The sequence below is a fragment of the Conger conger genome, chromosome 2, assembly GCF_963514075.1.
Source record: "Conger conger chromosome 2, fConCon1.1, whole genome shotgun sequence".
Lineage (NCBI taxonomy): Eukaryota > Metazoa > Chordata > Actinopteri > Anguilliformes > Congridae > Conger > Conger conger.
The window spans coordinates 79907279-79923098 of record NC_083761.1 but is presented as its reverse complement, the minus strand read 5'-3'; the positions used below and the strand labels follow the sequence as shown (position 1 = coordinate 79923098).

The 15820-nt window shown below is 43.2% G+C and overlaps 1 protein-coding gene across 1 annotated transcript in view; it reads right to left on the bottom strand.

The window, feature by feature from the left end:
* The window catches only part of LOC133111328 (complement C3-like), a 31625-nt gene extending 16461 nt beyond the window's left edge, over nucleotides 1–15164 (bottom strand). Inside the window, exons 1-21 of the mRNA XM_061221562.1 lie at nucleotides 15036–15164; nucleotides 11606–11801; nucleotides 10742–10904; nucleotides 10502–10572; nucleotides 10299–10387; nucleotides 10134–10216; nucleotides 9948–10035; nucleotides 9626–9731; nucleotides 9394–9511; nucleotides 8642–8757; nucleotides 8254–8397; nucleotides 7235–7441; nucleotides 5745–5927; nucleotides 5281–5436; nucleotides 5027–5153; nucleotides 4595–4669; nucleotides 4082–4276; nucleotides 3676–3793; nucleotides 3431–3519; nucleotides 2588–2727; nucleotides 2286–2501 (exon numbers count right to left, since the gene is read on the bottom strand). Of these exons, the coding sequence (XP_061077546.1) occupies nucleotides 2286–2501; nucleotides 2588–2727; nucleotides 3431–3519; nucleotides 3676–3793; nucleotides 4082–4276; nucleotides 4595–4669; nucleotides 5027–5153; nucleotides 5281–5436; nucleotides 5745–5927; nucleotides 7235–7441; nucleotides 8254–8397; nucleotides 8642–8757; nucleotides 9394–9511; nucleotides 9626–9731; nucleotides 9948–10035; nucleotides 10134–10216; nucleotides 10299–10387; nucleotides 10502–10572; nucleotides 10742–10904; nucleotides 11606–11801; nucleotides 15036–15106 (2751 nt within the window). The 5' untranslated portion in view covers nucleotides 15107–15164. The remainder of the gene's footprint in view (nucleotides 1–2285; nucleotides 2502–2587; nucleotides 2728–3430; nucleotides 3520–3675; nucleotides 3794–4081; nucleotides 4277–4594; nucleotides 4670–5026; nucleotides 5154–5280; nucleotides 5437–5744; nucleotides 5928–7234; nucleotides 7442–8253; nucleotides 8398–8641; nucleotides 8758–9393; nucleotides 9512–9625; nucleotides 9732–9947; nucleotides 10036–10133; nucleotides 10217–10298; nucleotides 10388–10501; nucleotides 10573–10741; nucleotides 10905–11605; nucleotides 11802–15035) is intronic.
* Between the last annotated feature and the right edge of the window lie 656 nt (nucleotides 15165–15820).

Genomic DNA, 15820 nt, shown 5'->3' with positions numbered 1-15820 from the left:
TTGGCCTCGAGGAAGTTCTGGCAAACCATCCGACGACTCGGACTGGGGATATTGTCGGGTGGTGGAAAGAGCACTTCGAGGAGCTCCTGAACCTGAACAACACGTCCTCAAGACGACTGGAAGAGGCAGAGCCCGAAGACTTGGGGGAATCTGCACCTTTATACCTGGCGGAAGTTGAGGTAGTCAAAAAGCTCAGTGGCAAGTCACCAGGTTTGGATGAGATTTGCCCTGAGATGCTGAAGGCTCTGGACATTGTTGGGCTATCTTGGCTGACAAGCCTCTTCAGTGTTGCGTGGAGGTCGGGGACAGTACTTGCAGAGTGGCAGACCGGGGTGGTGGTCCCCATTTTCAAGAAGGGGGACCGGAGGGTGTGCTCCAATTATCGGGGTACCACACTCCTCAGCCTCCCTGGGAAAGCTTACTCTAGGGTGCTGGAAAGGAGGCTCCGACCGACGGTCGAACCTCAAATTCAGGAGGAACAATGTGGCTTCTCTCCTGGTCGTGGAACAGTGGACCAGCTCTTTACCTTGGCAGGGTTGCTGGCGGGGTCATGGGAGTTTGCCCATCCAGTCCACATGTGCTTTGTGGACTTGGAGAAGGCTTTCGACCGTGTCCCCCGGGGAACCCTGTGGGGTGTACTGCGGGAGTATGGGGTACCGGGGCCGTTGTTACGAGCCATCAGGTCCCTGTATAACCAAAGTGAGAGCTGTGTCCGCTTTCTCGGCACAAAGTCAAGCACGTTTCCTGTGGGTGTTGGACCCCGCCAAGGTTGCCCCTTGTCACTGGTCCTGTTTGTGGTATTCACGGACAGGATCTCAAGGCGCAGCCGAGGTGAGGAGAGTGTCCGGTTTGGTGAACTCAGAATCGCATCTCTGCTTTTTGTGGATGATGTGGTTCTGCTGGCTTCATCGGACCGTGACCTTCAGCACGCACTGGAGTGGTTTGCAGCCGAGTGTGAAGCGGCCGGGATGAGAGTCAGCATCTCCAAGTCCAAGGCCATGGTTCTCTGCCGGAAAATGGTGGATTGCTCCCTCCGGGTTGGGAACGAGACTTTGCCCCAAGTGAAGGAGTTCTCGGGGTCTTGTTCACGAGTGAGGGTAGAAGGGAGTGTGAGATCGACAGGCGGATCGGTGCAGCGTCAGCAGTACCGATCCGTGGTGAAGAGGGAGCTGAGCCAGAAGGCGAAGCTCTCTATTTACCGGTCGATCTACGTCCCAACCCTCATCTATGGTCACGAGCTTTGGGTAGTGACCGAAAGAACGAGATTGCGTATACAAGCGGCCGAAATGAGCTTCCTCCGTAGGGTGGCCGGGCTCAGCCTTAGAGATAGGGTGAGGAGCTTGGACATCCGGAGGGAGCTCGCAGTAGAGCCGCTGCTCCTTCGCATCGAAAGGAGCCAATTGAGGTAGTTTGGGCATCTGATCAGGATGCCTCCCTTTGGAGGTTTTCCGGGCTCGTCCAACTGGGCAGAGACGCCGAGGTAGACCCAGAACCCGCTGGAGAGATTATATATCTCTCCTGGCCTGGGAACACCTCGGGATCCCCCAGGAGGAGCTGGAATGCGTTGCTGGGGAGAGGGACGCCTGGAATACCCGGCTTTGCCTACTGCCACCGCGACCCGACTCCGGATAAGCGGGTGGTGATGGATGGATGGATGAATGGACTCATATCACTTAGTTATGCATAACAATGTTTTTAGTACTTATTACCATTTTTAGGACTAATGCTCTCAATACTCTAAGACCTTGATCACACAGGACGCTCTTTAACCCCTGTTCTTGATCCCTTTTTAAAGCAGATATAATCCTGGTCTCTTTTGAAAGGTAACTCCTGTGGGTTTGTTTCCCAAGAGTCAGTATTACACATAATATTACTGAAACAAAGTTATAGAACATCTAACTGGAAATAGAAACGGAAATTCTAAGCTATTTCTACTGGGTATCCAAAAAGGCCATTTGGAGACTCAAAAAGGACACATGGTAACTAAATTATATTATGGGCATTATGAGGTGTACAATACTTTATACTTATCTTGGAAAAGTTTCCCAATATGTGAAAAAAAGTGTTCTCATTCATCCCCTGCCAGTCACCCTCCCCAAACAGCTCCCTCATTCATCTGGCCTCTGGAGGAGCAGGGCTGCAGTAAATCATGTTGTATATTGGGTGATGGGTGGAGGCTTGGAACATATTGGAATAATGGGCTAATGACCGCAGGTAAGGAATATATAAGCGGAGAATAGTGGGTGAAATCTTCAGGGATAAGTGTGACGGGTGAGTTCACTGACCACCACAAGAAGGTCTCTCTTGACACCATCCGTTTGGGTGGAGTCGTAGACAGCGGCTTTAACCTCGATGGAATGAAGACCCAGGGCCATTGGGATAATGACAAATGGGACTGTATGTGAGGACATGGAGTCCACAATCACATCTGGCATACGATGCTTCTTCTTCTTGCTCGCTGCGCTGCACACGTGCTCTGTCTCCATAAGCTCCACTCGAACCTGCAGGGCGGAGGGGAACACGTGACTCCTGTGCTGAGCGTGCGTCCTCCAGACTGTCGAACAAAAGCAAAGGGCTAAAGGCTTACCTGTATTGCCTCTTCAAGGTAGTTGTAAAGCACAGCCTTAATTTCCATCTGCTCATTACGCACTGCAGCGTAGGGCAGCTTCAGCTTGATGAAGAAATTTTTCCTCACCGTCATTTCAAAGGGATCCGCCACACAGATTCCTGCAGACAGAGAGAGTCACAGTATTGTATAGCAGTATTATTTTTTCCTTACTGTAGCTCATGCATATGGGATATTTGCATTTCGTACTATATCTCTTGTGTGTTTGCATGTTAATATCATGCAATAAAACACAAAAAGCTGTCTTATTTGTTTATTTGAAATACATGTGTATTTCATGTAGCGCCCTGTAGCATAGTGGTTAAGGTAAATGACTGGACCCTTGAGCAAGGCCCTTAAACCTGTATTGCTCCAGGGGAGGATTGTCTCCTGCTTAGTCTAATCAACTGTATGTCGCTCTGGATAACAATGTCTGCCAAAGGCAGAAATGTAATGTAATGGGGCAGTACATTTTTCTTTTCATGAAAGAAGTTCAACCTTTTAACTACCTTTAAAAGGTGCACGGATCACCGCACTCAACCAGTGGAAGACGGAAGATGATGCATGTGTGTTCAGTGGTTATAGAGCCAGTGAATGCATGAAAATTAAATCGAACATCTGTCCGAGTAAGTCGGAAAAAAAGGTATATTTCGCAAAATGTTGGTGTTTTCTTTTGAAGAGTGCGATGAGATGGGTCCCCTGTCCAATGCACGTGAATACTAGTAAAGACTTCTGATGGAGTTGACTGTATTTCTACTTTTATTAAACCTGAACCCAATGGTTAAGCTGAAAGGAGAAATAAAATGACAAGGAGAGTGGCAATACCGTAGTCTTTGGACAGGCTAATAGCGGTGACTTCCCAGGTGGTGATGGAGTCCTTCAGGTAACTGCTCCTTGTGAATGACGTGGACAGGCTAGAGTATGAGACAACTAGTTATACCCAGCGGACAAAACTTCAGCTGCAGACAGACAGGCACAATACAATTTATTTCTAGATCACTTTTGCCCAACAACTAATATTTTACCCTGACAACAGGGTCACAAGCAACTGTTCCACAGAGAGCACTTACCAATCCTGTTTGCCTCCAGGACATCCTGGCAGTGACAGTTCCTCCCATAGCCAACTCTCAGGGAACTGCGTGCGGGATACAATTTCAGTGTCGCTAATATAGTAGTCATCATCTTCACCTAAGTATGGAAAGATCCCAGAGTTATAATCAGCTGAGGCTTGGGACAAACTCTGTCCTTTGACATGGGGAACAGATGGATGTTTTACTGGAGTAACCTGTAATGGTGCTCTGCCTGTCATTAGTATATCTATCCATATTATTTTATCTACTGTAACATCCAGACACAAGGAAAGGCAGCAATGTCCATCATAGAAAGACATGGTCCAGTAAATCTGACAGGCGTTCGGTACCAGTCGCAGTCTCCAACCTGCAGAATTTGGCTAAAGAAAATGATGGCAGATCTTACTGCGTGCGAGTAGCAGGTCTTCGGTCTTGGCTTCCTCTGTTTTCTTTTCTACTATTAAGCAGCAGTGCACAAAAGCTTCGGCACAGTCTTTGCCGTCAACGATGTAAAGTGAGCGTCTCTCACACGTGAAGCCCAGCAGATTCTCCACCATGCCGTCCTGACAGCATTGTCTCTCCAGTCCAGTATAATTTGCAGCTGCAACACAGGGCACCAGATTCAGCACAGGGTTCCAGGGCACTGTTTTGCCAGTAACTCAACAAAGGGCAAGCATTCCAACACAGGGATAGTGGCCCAACACAAACCCCAGGCATGGAAACCATATTGAGACTAACCTTGCCTGCACCAAAAGCCTTAGCAGGAGCAACAGAACAGGCAGGGAAGCACCAGTTCTGGAAACAATTCTTGAATAATATATAATACTCATATTGCTTTGGTATTTAGACGCACTCTTTGTTCATTACATATTTCATCAGCTTTTTGACAGTTTTAGAGTAAAACAGATGCAGAGTTTACCTAGTGAGCTTTTCAACTCTGTCAGTGTGAGTGAGCGCCGTCTACGACTCTTTGGTGGGACAGGACAGTTTGGTTCTGGACAGAGACACACAGAGAAAATTCCATTTGTTTGTATGTTAGTGTTTAGATGGTGATAGAGACTGACAGTCTCATAACAGGCCTTTTCTTGGTTGGCTTTTGGCTACTTAAGCTTTTGTATCATTACACTGACAACCTGTGCTAATCTTGGAACTTCTGAAAAATGCAAAGATGAAAATATCTCCAGCGTTCAAATATTGGAGAATATTTTCTCTGCCTATTTGTTGAAACCTCAGACACATGCACGTTATAAAAATAATATGCCACAAATACAGACCATTAGCACATGTACTGCACAAACATACAATGGTGTTCCTCACAGGTTAATAAGTCTTTGCACGATTGAAAACATACCTGATCTAGGTTCGGTCTTATCAATGCTAGATTCAAACGCCAGGCCAGCGTCATAGAAAACTCCCATGCTGTGAGCGCCACTCCCAGGTGTACAGCCAATATCATGCTTTTCAACGATGTCCCAGATCTACATGTGGAAAGGACCTCAAGTCCATCAAGAGACATGCACCCCCAAAAGCCAGTATTGCAAGGTGCTCATCATTTTTACATAAAGGGAAAAAGGAAAAATGTACGACAAAATCTTCCTCCCTTACCTTAGATTGTGTCAGTCTGTTCTTACTGTTAAGGACATAGACACCCTTGTCCACAGCCACCAGTCCCACCTTTGCCCCAGGGTCACCAGTGATTGTTAAGCTGAAAGGCTTGCGTGGTTCATAGAACTCCTTAGGCTTACTGGTGGTGACTTTCAGCTGTAGGCACATAAATGGTAAATGGTTGGAATTTATATAGCACTTTTATCCGAAGCACTGTACAATTGATTCTTCTCATTAACCCATTCATACACACACTCAAACACTGACGGTGATTGGCTGCCATGCAAGCCGCCGACCAGCTCGTCAGGAGCATTTGGGGGTTAGGTGTCTTGCTCAGGGCCCAGGCAGGGGATCGAACCGGCAACCCTCGGACTGCCAGACGACTGCTCTTACTGCCTGAGCCATGTCGCCCACATAAAGACAAAGTGGGTGCAATCATTGTGTTACCATTCTTTCTGGCATACCGTTCCCATGCAGGTGTCCTTTACGTCCACCCAGATGGAGTCCGACACCACTTCGTTGGCCACATGGTAGTACGCCACAATTCGGAAAGAGGGGACCATGTCTTTGGTCACTCGTAACTGTATGGCCACCATTGCCTGTCCTAATTGTCTCCCTGCATGAACAAGCTGTCCTTTGCTCAGTACCTGTGCAAGAACAAGGCCAGACAAGTAAACACCGGGAGCTGACTGGGCAGATGAAGATCACAGATTAGATTCACCTGAAGTGTAAATGTTGCAGACTGGCAAAGGTAATAATGGATTGAATTTTTCCGTATGATCTCAAGAATTTAAAATGGGAGAGAAACTCACTCAAGCTCCATCAACATGTAGCATGCAGTTGTGCACCTAAACACTCGCTACACATCAACTCTCAGATGGAAAGAGAGGACATTGCAAAGGCTGTTAAACTGGAGGATGATGATTAGCTGGCCAGATTAAGATTTTTCCCAGTGATTATGATTTATGATTATGGTTGCTTATTGACTATCCCAGACACCAAAACACTCTGATTGATGTGAATTGGACCAATATTTATAGAGAAAATTACTACACAACATCCCTGTGTTCGGGACCAGCTCACAATGGTCTTAACTCTCTTATGCAGGCTGATCTGAATAAACCTGCCTGGTTAGTAGTCTCTCGTTAGCACGTTAGCAACAGCTTCCCCACCAGAGATCAGCTTTGGTTTTTGTGTGTGTGTAAAGTGTAATTCCTTCTGTTTTCATAAAAACTTCACATACCAGAGCAATTTCAGCATACTGTAACATGGTAATGCTGATCTACTGTGATACTGTGGTGGGGAAGCTGTTGCTAACCAGACACTACGAACCAGGCCGGCTTATACGCCCAGCCTGCATAACAGAGTGCATAGGTGTTCGGACCTTTGGTCTTCCGAACACCGGGACGTTGTGCAGTTATTTGTAATTTTCCCTATAAATATTGGTCCAATTCACATCAATCAAAGTGTTTTGGTGTCTGGGATAGTCAATAAGCGTCTATGGTCATAAACCACATTTCTCTGGAGAAAAACTACCATTGAACAGACGTTAACTTCTGGTGGAAGCGACCACTTCGCTGTGTTCTGTTTGGAACACAGTTTACGTTATGGGTAGCACCATCTTGAAGGAATGTTTTGACTGTGGTCGCTTGAGTGGGTGGGGCCTAGGAATGGTCAATTAACATATACGTCATTTTTGAATGGACTCGGTTAGATTTCACATCTAATTTTTTTTCTCATATTTTCTCATTGTGACGCGTAATGGATTTATAGCCGAATGATAGACGAGTATTTGAAGATTCCAATAGAATCTGATGCAGTTTTTTTTCCAAGTATTCTGTAGAGCTGCATGTTACCCCCTTTACCACGCAGGGACACATATACTAAGTATGATAATGTGAAGAGTACAGACAGGTACAGAGCAGGTATGTGAAGAGTACAGATGGGTACATACCAGGTATGTGAACTGCTTTTGACCCTGACTACCTGGGCCGTCCCGAGTGTTGAGGCTGATTACCAGATCGTCTCCCATCTTCAGTTCACCTGACTGGATGCTGATGTGCAAGTAGTTCTTTGAGTTGTCCTTTGTGGCATATGCTTTGGCTATCATTTGTGCTTTAGCCTGCTGCTCGTTAGTCAGAGCAGGATCTTTGGTTCTCACCTGGTGACAAAGAGGCAAACGTAAATCAAGCCACTTACTTTGGGACAATGTTATTTTCACACAGAAAGCAGACACAGTTCTTTTCAATGTGTTTTGGGGAAACAGTCTGAAGATATTAGGGTACATGCCACATGCCACATCCATCCATCCATCCATTATCTGAACCCGCTTATCCTGAACAGGGTCGCAGGGGGGCTGGAGCCTATCCCAGCATACATTGGGCGAAAGGCAGGAATACACCCTGGACAGGTCGCCAGTCCATCACAGGGCACACACACCATTCACTCACACACACACACTCACACACTCACACACACACACTCTCACACACACTCACTCATACCTATGGGCAATTTAGACTCTCCAATCAGCCTAACCTGCATGTCTTTGGACTGTGGGAGGAAACCGGAGTACCCGGAGGAAACCCACGCAGACACGGGGAGAACATGCAAACTCCGCACAGAGAGGCCCCGGCCAACGGGGATTCGAACCCAGGACCTCCTTGCTGTGAGGCGGCAGTGCTACCCACTGCACCAGCCACATGCCACAGCAATGATAATTAATTAGACGTATTTGTAATGAATGGTAACTAGTATTGATTATGCTGTAATCAGCCAACTATAGTAAATTCCATGAGCAGCCAATTCTGGAACAGTTCCACAAAGAAAACGATATCAACAATATCTCAGCAGTCACATTTGTCATTCTGTATATTCCACTGAGTTGCACCAAATAGTTATTTTTTAAAGACCCTACATTGGCCAGCAATGAGCCACAGATTGTCTGTTGAGTGATTTGAGGGTGTAGCTTACAGTGATCGGTAGATTTTTAGCATCTCCATTGGTGTTGACGATAAGCTTGGCAATCCCATTTCCCTGTGTCCTGCCTGAGGATTCCCCTGGCCCCTCAACATCAATGCCTTGAGCAGGACTGCCATCTGGGTTTGTGACATAGACCTAATATAACAACATTGCAGCAATAAGTATTATTTGACAGATAACCAGAATGACACATATCCTGAAATGCATATCAGAATGCATATCAAAACCCATTATAAAATGGAAGCAAAATATCATGTAATATCATATGAAATTTAAAGCATGACTTTCTTGCAGGGAAGTCCAGAGGTGAGAAATACTTTATTTACTTTTTAGCTCTAATCATAAAATCAATTCAATAATTGGTAATTATAGCACATACCGCAACTTGAAAATACATTCCAGGTTTAAAATAGGAGGGGGTCTTCGTGAAGTGGATGGTGTAGGGTGAGGTCACTATCAGGATCCCAGTTCTCTCTGCCACCACCATCTCACTGCCTGATAATGGGAGGGTCAGGAGTACAGCATTCATACAGTTATAGTGCAGATATTGAAGTCAGAATGGAGCAACTGCAGTTTAGCCACCTACAAATCACTACTATTGGAAACTGCAGCACAGTCACTGACCACAACAGGTATATGTTCGACTTATTCTAGAGACTGTTGTGCATGAAAATCCCAGGAGATCAGCAGTTCCTGAGATACTCAAACCTATATGTGTAGTTTTACAGGGGGACGGGGGCCCCAGGTAGCCTACTTTTCCAATGGGCCAGCTGCCAAAATATAACTATTTTTAAGGAAGATTACACAGACTGTTTTCATAAAAATGTTTGCATTAAACGTTTACGCCAATCTACAGCACTGGTTTAAAAATGTAGCCTAGACCCGTTCTTTATTAAATAAGATTTGCTAAATTGGACGAGTCTTATCTTTCTGTGCATTTTTTGTCCAATTGCAGATATTTTAGAAATGGTCCAGTCCACAGTTGCAGTAGGTGATTAAGATAAAACATTGTGACCAAGAAGAACATATGCTTGAGAAAGAGGGTCAAAAGGGTACCAGACAAAACACTGGATGCCAGTGATTTTATTACTAACAATCAAATAAACAAAAATACTGAGTAAAAATACTTACCAGTGTGTGTCAGGACACTGACAGATACATATATGGACACCATGTCCACATCTTTGGGGAGTGGGGTTTTCTGTATTTGCTCCCTTGTTAGCTTGGCCTTGCCCTTTCCTGCCTCAATCTGAATTTGGAAATAGAGACAGGCAACAAAACCAGCCATGAAAGTGGGTCAGTTGTGGGTTTGGAGCGCACTTGTAAAGGTTTGGGGGTGAAGCTAAAGGGAGGGGGTACTAACAGGCACTCTCTGCAGAGAGGCAGGGATAATCGTCTTCTGACCATCCTTTGTCACCATACCAAAAACTACAAACGCTTTCCCAAAAACATCTTTTCCAAACAGGTACCTGCAGAGCAAAATAAGGGAAGGTATTCACTTAACTGCATATAGGATAGTTACAACAAACAACTTTTTGAGTCAATGACACAGGGTTCGTTGACACAAGAGCAACCATTTTGTGAAAGCACTTCAGGCTTTTGATAAATTATTTCAAATTGTCTCTGTAATCATTTTGTCAGCTGATTTCCTCCTAAATTCGGTATAAATAAGTGTATTGTCCTACCGGGCAGTTATGTCGATGGATAGCTCCTTATCATCAACATAAAAAAAAGATTTTTCTGGTGTCAGCTTGACCTCAAAACTTGGAAGCACTAGAGGAATCAAAGATAGACATCAACAAATAATCCCAGACAATTCTCCACATAAAATAATATAGACACTAAAAAAATTTAAAAAGCTGTAATCTCACCATATTCTTTGACCTCAAAGTCAGCAGTAAAGTTCTTTTGTGGGGTGTTCTGGAATCGGCAAACCACTGTCCAGGTCCCCTCACTGTGAACAGAGAGATAGATATCATTGCACGGTGCATGGCAATATGTAACCCAAGGCGATTTGTGTGTCTCTCAAAACAAACCTGACGATCTCTGGGAGGGGGTACTGTCCTGATTTGACCCCTTTGTCAGGCTGCACAATGTCTCTCTGAACTGTGATTCCATCTGGTGTCTGAATAGAAAATAAGCAAAAGGTCTTTTATCATGACACATACAGTCTCAGAACTTAAATCATGCGATCAAGATGGCTTGCACTTTTGGAGGACAGCAAAGGCTACAGCCTTACCATGATTTCCACAGAAACACCACTAGTGACCGGCTCCAGACCAGGGTTCAAGGCAAAAACCCTGTAAAGAACTAGAAAATCAATCAGCTGATTAATTAACTGAGCATTATGTTTTATATCATACATCAGTTTACACATGTGGAAGGAATATGAAAATCTGAACTGCTTAGAAAAACATTGCTACATGAGTACATGTAGAGTACATGTGGTCAGTTTGTCTTTCATAATGTTTTATTGTACCTGTGCTTCTTGGAGTATAGATGCTCTTATCCGTTTGTACAAATATGTACCCAGACTGAAAAGAGACCATGATGACTTTTTCGTATTCTTTATCGTTAATTGTTGCTTTCAGGGAGACATATTGTTGCTGATTTGTCTCTTCTTCAAAATATGCCTCGGGGAGCTAGAATGGAAGCATAAACTCTTAAGGACTGGAACTGTTAGAACTGGAAATCATGAACCATAGCACAAACTCAAAAAAACCCCAATTCAAATTCCCAAAAATGTATGAAATAAACACAGGTGATTAACCAATATTTTGTGCTTAAAATATACACTCACTGAGCACTTTATTAGGTATTTATTTTTATTTTTTTACTTATTGGTTAATCTTTGGTCAATTGATCTGCTGCTGTAGCCTATTCACTTATGGGTTTGGGATGTTGTGGTTTCAGAGATGGTCTTCTGCATAATACTTTTGTAATGTGTGGTTTTTGTTTCTTGGTTACTGTCAGCTTTGACCAGTCAGTGAAAATCCCAGGAGATGAACAGATACTCAGACCACCCTGTCTGGCATCAATATCATTCCAATTTCAAAATCACATTTCTTCCCAATTCTGACATTTGGTCTGAAAAACAGCTGAATCTCTTGACCATTTCTGGATGCTTTTATGCATTTAGTTGCTGCCACATGAATGGCTGATGAAATATTTGCCTTAACAAGCAGGTGTACTGGTCTATCTAATAAAGTGCTCACTGAGTGTATTTTATCATAAGATTGCTCATAGAATACGGTTTTAAAAAGTTGGTCGGTAGACATTTCTAAGGTCATGTCTTGTACTCTTTCAAATCACACTTCTCTCCTCAAGTGACATGAGCACCCACCAAAATTTCCTGGAGAGCCTGGAAATTATTGTCTGCCTTCAGGGTCAATTTTGTGGAGAAGAGCTCTGTGGTTTTGGCTGGAAAATCCTTCACCATAATTTCAGCATTGATGTTTGGTCCTTCATATCCCTGTGCCTCCAAAAACACATTCTCCTTACTGCCCACCCGAAGCAGGTTTGGTGCAGTCACAACAAATCTGTGAAGGCAGAAGAGGAGAGGTAAGGGAAGTAAGAAACAGCAAAATCTTTTCACACATCACTGTCTATGAAACTGCTGGACTTCAAAAGTACACTTGCTGTTAACAACCAGGACAAGATAGGATTCAAATTAACATACAGTGGTGTGACCAAGGGTTTTTTTGTGGGTTTTTTTGCATGTATGTCACACTTAAATGTTTCAGATCAAACAAATTTAAATATTCGTCAAAGACAACACAAGTAAACACAAAATGCAGCTTTTAAATGAAGGTTTTTATTATTAAGGGAGAAAAATAATCCAAACCTACATGGCCCTGTGTGAAAAAGTGATTGCCCCCTAAACCTAATAACTGGTTGGGCCACCCTTAGCAGCAACAACTGCAATCAAGCATTTGCGATAACTTGCAATGAGTCTCTTACAGCGCTGTGGAGGAATTTTGGCCCACTCATCTTTGCAGAATTGTTGTAATTCAGCCACATTGGAGGGTTTTCGAGCATGAACCGCCTTTTTAAGGTCATGCCACAGCATCTCAATAGGATTCAGGTCAGGACTTTGACTAGGCCACTCCAAAGTCTTTATTTTGTTTTTCTTCAGCCATTCAGAGATGGACTTGCTGGTGTGTTTTGGATCATTGTCCTGCTGCAGAACCCAAGTTTGTTTCAGCTTGAGGTCACGAACAGATGGCCGGACATTCTCCTTCAGGATTTTTTGGTAGACAGCAGAATTCATGGTTCCATTTATCACAGCAAGTCTTCCAGGTCCTGAAGCAGCAAAACAGCCCCAGACCATCACACTACCACCACCATATTTTACTGTTGGTATGATGTTCTTTTTCTGAAATCTGGTGTTACTTTTACGCCAGATGTAATGGGACACACACCTTCCAAAAAGTTCAACTTTTGTCTCGTCAGACCACAGAGTATTTTCCCAAAAGTCTTGGGGAACATCAAGATGTTTTCTGGCAAAATTGAGACGAGCCTTAATGTTCTTTTTGCTTTTTTCGTCTTGGAACTCTGCCACGCAGGCCATTTTTGCCCAGTCTCTTTCTTATGGTGGAGTCATGAACACTGACCTTAACTGAGGCAAGTGAGGCCTGCAGTTCTTTGGATGTTGTTGTGGGGTCTTTTGTGACCTCTTGGATGAGTCGTCGCTGCGCTCTTGGGGTAATTTTGGTCGGCCGGCCACTCCTGGGAAGGTTCACCACTGTTCCATGTTTTCGCCATTTGTGGATAATGGCTCTCACTGTGGTTCGCTGGAGTCCCAAAGCTTTAGAAATGGCTTCATAACCTTTTCCAGACTGATAGATCTCAATTACTTTCTTTCTCATTTGTTCCTGAATTTCTTTAGATCTCGGCATGATGTCTAGCTTTTGCGGATCATTTGCTCTACTTCACTTTGTCAGGCAGGTCCTATTTAAGTGATTTCTTGATTGAGAACAGGTGTGGCAGTAATCACGCCTGGGTGTGGCTAGAGAAATTGAACTCAGGTTTGAGAAACCACAGTTAAGTTATGTTTTAACAGGGGGGGGCAATCACTTTTTCACACAGGGCCATGTAGGTTTGGATTTTTTAAATATAAACCTTCATTTAAAAACTGCATTTTGTGTTTACTTGTTTACTTATCCCAACATCAATTCCCATTTACCATAGTCACACACACCAGAGTACTTTTTATTGAATGTATTTTCACTTCAAAGCATTTAAATATATTTAGAAAAAGTTGTTTGTACATACTTGACCTACATCATTTACAGTTACAAAGTATTTCATTTCATTGAACTGTTAATGCTCATATACAGTACACATGCGGTTTGTGTAGAATTATAACAAACACTTATTTTAATTAAAGCCTGTATTTATGGTAGCGCATTCAAAATAAACTTCCCTTACAGAACATTATTTCTTCTTAAAATAAGCCACAACATTAGGGTTTCAAGAGCTTGATGGAAAGCACACATTTCTCAAGTTTATGCAGTATATTCAAAAATTACTTTTAAAAAGACAGTATTATTAAATTATCATTCTTTTAATTCATTTCACTATGGGATACTTATTCCAATATTTAATTTCTCTTGGGAATATTTTAAATGCTTGGATCAGTAGACATCAGTAGACAAGTCTTAGGTACCCTGTAGATTTCTTTCATTATTTCATCAAATTTGAGATCTTCACAAGATTTTGTATTTTGTTAAATAAAATAACATATTAAACAATAGACCACTTTTCAGATAAAAGCTTGATGGAGGCTGTCTGTGATTACTTGGTAAGCGAAACAGCCAAAGTCTGCAGAAGAACTGATTTTCTTTTATAACTGCAGGACTGTGTACTGTATTTTGGTTGAATGTCTTCTCAGCGGATACAATGCCCTGCTTTTGGAATCGAAGCATCTTTCTTCCATTATCTAATCCAGCTGATTATTATTCACTCACTGCTGTATGATACTCTTGTTTAGTTAGTCTCAAACATTTGACCATTGATAAGGATAAGAGTCAAGAAAATTCACCAATGATGTTTCAATTAGCAGTGCCCCTGTGAAGGAGTGCAAATGTGACCTGCTCTATCAAAATCAGTTGTATTGACCAAAAAACGTATTTTCAGTTTTAGAAACTAATCTGAAAAGGAGAATGTAAGCTTTCTAACAACACCAAAGTTATTTCTTCTTACATATCTTATGTATGAACCCTTTAAAATTATGTTTTTACTTTTGCTGAGTTTGGCATTAACATGTACAGATTATGAAAGCCAAGATATTGTTATACAAAAAAGAAAGCCTAAAAAATAATCATTTTTACCAAAACATCAATTTTTGTGAAATTGACCGTCACAATTTACGACTGATTATGATAGAACGGGTCACTATTTGTATCTCCGTTCAGCCCTCCAGACTCCTCGCTCTTGCTGGTGCCTGTCTGGCTATTTTCTACTTGATCTCTGCCATGTTCATGGTTTGTCTCAGAAGAACTTACAGAAGGAATTACCCCAGTGTGTTTCCTCACTTTTGATAATGTGTAGAGTGTGTGTGTGTGTGTGTGTGTGTGTGTGTGTGTGTGTGTGTGTGTGTGTGTACGTACATACCCATTTTAAATTGTACTTCCCTCTAGGGTCTTTCAGCGCACTTATCCCTGGTTATGGGTATGCACTTTGTTGTAGGTCGCTCTGGATAAGAGCGTCTGCCAAATGCCATTAATGTAATGTAATGTGTGTCTGTGTGGATGTGCATGCAGTATACTCACAGTGGATCACATTGTGAGAGTGCAGGAAGAGATAGAGCCAAGGTAGCCAGCCACACCACATTCACACACATCTTGTTCACCGGGTCCAAGTGTCCCTCTCAGCCCTGGACAGCACTTATTTATACCCACTCTCTGACACACGCTTCCCCCAAACCTGGAAGCCCCAGGCTCCAAAGAAGAACTCCCAGTGCAAACACTGGCTGACCCCCAGGTGGATTGGGGTAGTGAGCTGAGCTCATGTTTGATAACAGGAATCCAATGGCAACAAATCAATCATGGGTTGCACATTACTGGTATAAGGAGATTTTGCACATGCAGTAAACAGGGAATCGGGTAAGAAAGTGAATTTAATGTGAGGCGTTAGGACTATGTGCGGAGAGAAAATGTGCTGGAGTTACCAATAGGCATGAACAAGTGCTTCTGTGCGCCAAACTTGTTTATTTGCATTGCTTGCACCAGACTGTTTCCAGTGTGTGTGTGTGTGTGTGTGTGTGTGTGTGTGTGTGTGTGTGCGTGTGCTGTAGGAAGGGTGCCCATCTCAATTCCCGTATGCTGACACATTTCCCAGAAATCACTTTTTTTTTTCATTGCGCAAGTGTTCTCAGCCCATGTGAAATGCAGACTGCATTGTGCAGTGTGTAAGTACGCCCTTCCCACACCGTATATATCGGTAAAGCTCTGCACAGGCAACCTGTTGCTTTGCACCAGTTGTCCCAAAATGCTCTGATGCCCCAATCATTCTGGGTTTATGATTTGGGTTTTTTTTTTTGTTTTTTTTAAAGAAG